This window comes from Rhea americana, unplaced genomic scaffold (genome assembly GCF_003343005.1).
Source record: "Rhea americana isolate MKP2758 unplaced genomic scaffold, rheAme1 scaffold_901, whole genome shotgun sequence".
Classification (NCBI taxonomy): Eukaryota; Metazoa; Chordata; class Aves; order Rheiformes; family Rheidae; genus Rhea; species Rhea americana.
In genome coordinates, this window is record NW_028187091.1 from 1 (window position 1) to 2167 (window position 2167).

A 2167-nucleotide genomic window follows, 5' to 3' on the forward strand; every position below is an offset into this window, starting at 1 on the left:
TCCAGGGTGGCCTTGAGGGGCTTTGGGGGTCCCTGAGGTGTCCTGAGGGCGGCCTGGGGAGGGGGTTGGGGGTCTCTGGAGCGTCCCTGTGTTAGTCTGGGGAGTTTGGGTGTCCTCGGGGCCTGCCAGTGTTGTTTGAAGTTGCCTTGGGTGTCTTTAGGGTGTTGCTGGGGGGCTTGGGGGTCCCTGTGATGTCCCAGCAGGGTTGGAGGTTCCTTTGGGTGTCCTTAGGGTGTTGCCGGGGGGCTTAGGGGTCCCTTGGGGGTCCCTGTGGTGTCCCAGCAGGGTTGGAGGTTCCTTTGGGTGTCCTTAGGGTGTTACCGGGGGGCTTAGGGGTCTCTTGGGTGTCCCTGTGGCGTCCCAGCAGGGTTGGAGGTTCCTTTGGGTGTCCTTAGGGTGTTCTTGGGGGCTTGGGGGGTCCCTCGGGGGTCCCTAGGACATAGAGAGGTGCGCTGACCCCCATCCCTGCGCCCCCAGGAGAAGGAGGGGGTGCAGTGGGAGGCCAAGGAGGAGGAGGAGGAGTACGAGGAAGAGCTGGAGGAGGAGGGCGAGAAGGAGGAGGAGGACGACCACATGGAGTACTGCCGGGTGTGCAAGGACGGCGGCGAGCTGTTGTGCTGCGACGCCTGTATCTCCTCCTACCACATCCACTGCCTGAACCCGCCCCTGCCCGAGGTCCCCAACGGCGAGTGGCTCTGTCCCCGCTGCACGGTACGGGGACACGGGGACGGGGACGCCCAGGGCGCGTGGGGGTGGGCGAGCGGCTGTGCTGCGCCGCGCCGCCTGTTATCTCCTCCTACCGCGTGCGCTGCCTCAACCCGCCCCTGCCCGAAGTCCCCGGCAGCGAGTGGCTCTGTCCCGCTGCGCACGGGGACGAGGACAGGGGTGGGGAGAGGAGGAGGAGGAGGAGGAGGAGGAGGGGATGGGGCGCACAGGGACAGGGACGGGGAGGGGGACAGGACGGGGTGCTGGCGGTGACAGGAATGGGGACGGGGAAGGGACAACGGTGGNCGGTGGGGAGAGGACAGGGACGGAGGTGGGGACAGGGGCCGAGGTGGGGACAGGGGCCGAGGTGGGGACAAGGACGGGGATGGTAATGAGACGGGGACAGCGCCGGGGAAAAGGATGGGACAGGAACGCGTCAGGGACGGGACAAGGATGGACGTGGGGACGGTGACAAGGTTGGGGACGGGAAGGGGACCTAGGACAGCGCCGGGGGCGGGACCGAGAGGGACCCACGGGCGCGCCCGGCTCCGGCGCTGGGCCGGCCCCGGTGCCGTCCCCGTCCCCGTCCCCAGCCGCCGTCCCTCGCCGCAGTGTCCCGTGCTGAAGGGCCGCGTCCAGAAGATCCTGTACTGGCGCTGGGGGGAGCCGCCGCCGCCCGTGACCGTGGCCGCCCCCGATGCCCCCCCCGAGGAGCACCCGAAGGTGCTGCAGGGCCGCTCGGAGCGCGAGTTCTTYGTCAAGTGGGTCGGGCTCTCCTACTGGCACTGCTCCTGGATCAAGGAGCTGCAGGTACCGGTGGGAGCGGGTGGCCGGGGGGGGGGCACCCAGCGCCGGGCCTGGCTGCTCTGGGTGGCCCCCCCTCCCCCAGCGCCGGGAGATGCTTGCATGGCTGCTGGGGGGGAGCACCCAACTCTGGTYCCCCGTGTCCCGGGTGCCCCCCGGTACCGGGAGATGCTCATGTGGCCGTTGGGGGTCACCCAGCTCCGGGCCCCGGTGTCCCGGGTGCCCCTTGGCACCAGGAGATGCTCGCGTGGCCGTGGGGGTCACGCAGCTCCGGGCCCCGGTGTCCCGGGTGCCCCCCTGGTGCCAGGAGACGCTCGCGTGGCCGTGGGGGTCACGCAGCTCCGGGTCTCGGTGTCCTGGGTGCCCCCCTGGTGCCAGGAGACGCTCACGTGGCCGTGGGGGTCACCCAGCTCCGGGCCCCGGTGTCCCGGGTGCCCCTCGGCACCAGGAGACGCTTGCGTGGCTGTGGGGGTCATGCAGCTCCGGGCCCCGGTGTCCCGGGTGCCCCCCTGGTGCCAGGAGACGCTCGCGTGGCCGTGGGGGTCGCCCGGCTCTGGGCCCCGGCGTCCCGGGTGCCCCCCGTCATCCTGGGTGCCCCCTGGCACCAGGAGACGCTCGCGCGGCCGTGGGGGTCGCCCGGCTCTGGGCCCCGGCGTCC

The 2167-nt window shown here is 71.4% G+C and overlaps 1 protein-coding gene across 1 annotated transcript in view; it reads left to right on the forward strand.

The window, feature by feature from the left end:
* Nucleotides 1-477: 477 nt before the first annotated feature.
* The window catches only part of LOC146584648 (ATP-dependent chromatin remodeler CHD3-like), a gene marked incomplete at both ends in the record, with an annotated part of 10671 nt that continues 8981 nt past the window's right edge, over nucleotides 478-2167 (forward strand). The window contains 2 exons of the mRNA XM_085324390.1: nucleotides 478-711; nucleotides 1318-1515. Coding sequence (XP_085180516.1) covers nucleotides 478-711; nucleotides 1318-1515 — 432 coding nt within the window. The remainder of the gene's footprint in view (nucleotides 712-1317; nucleotides 1516-2167) is intronic.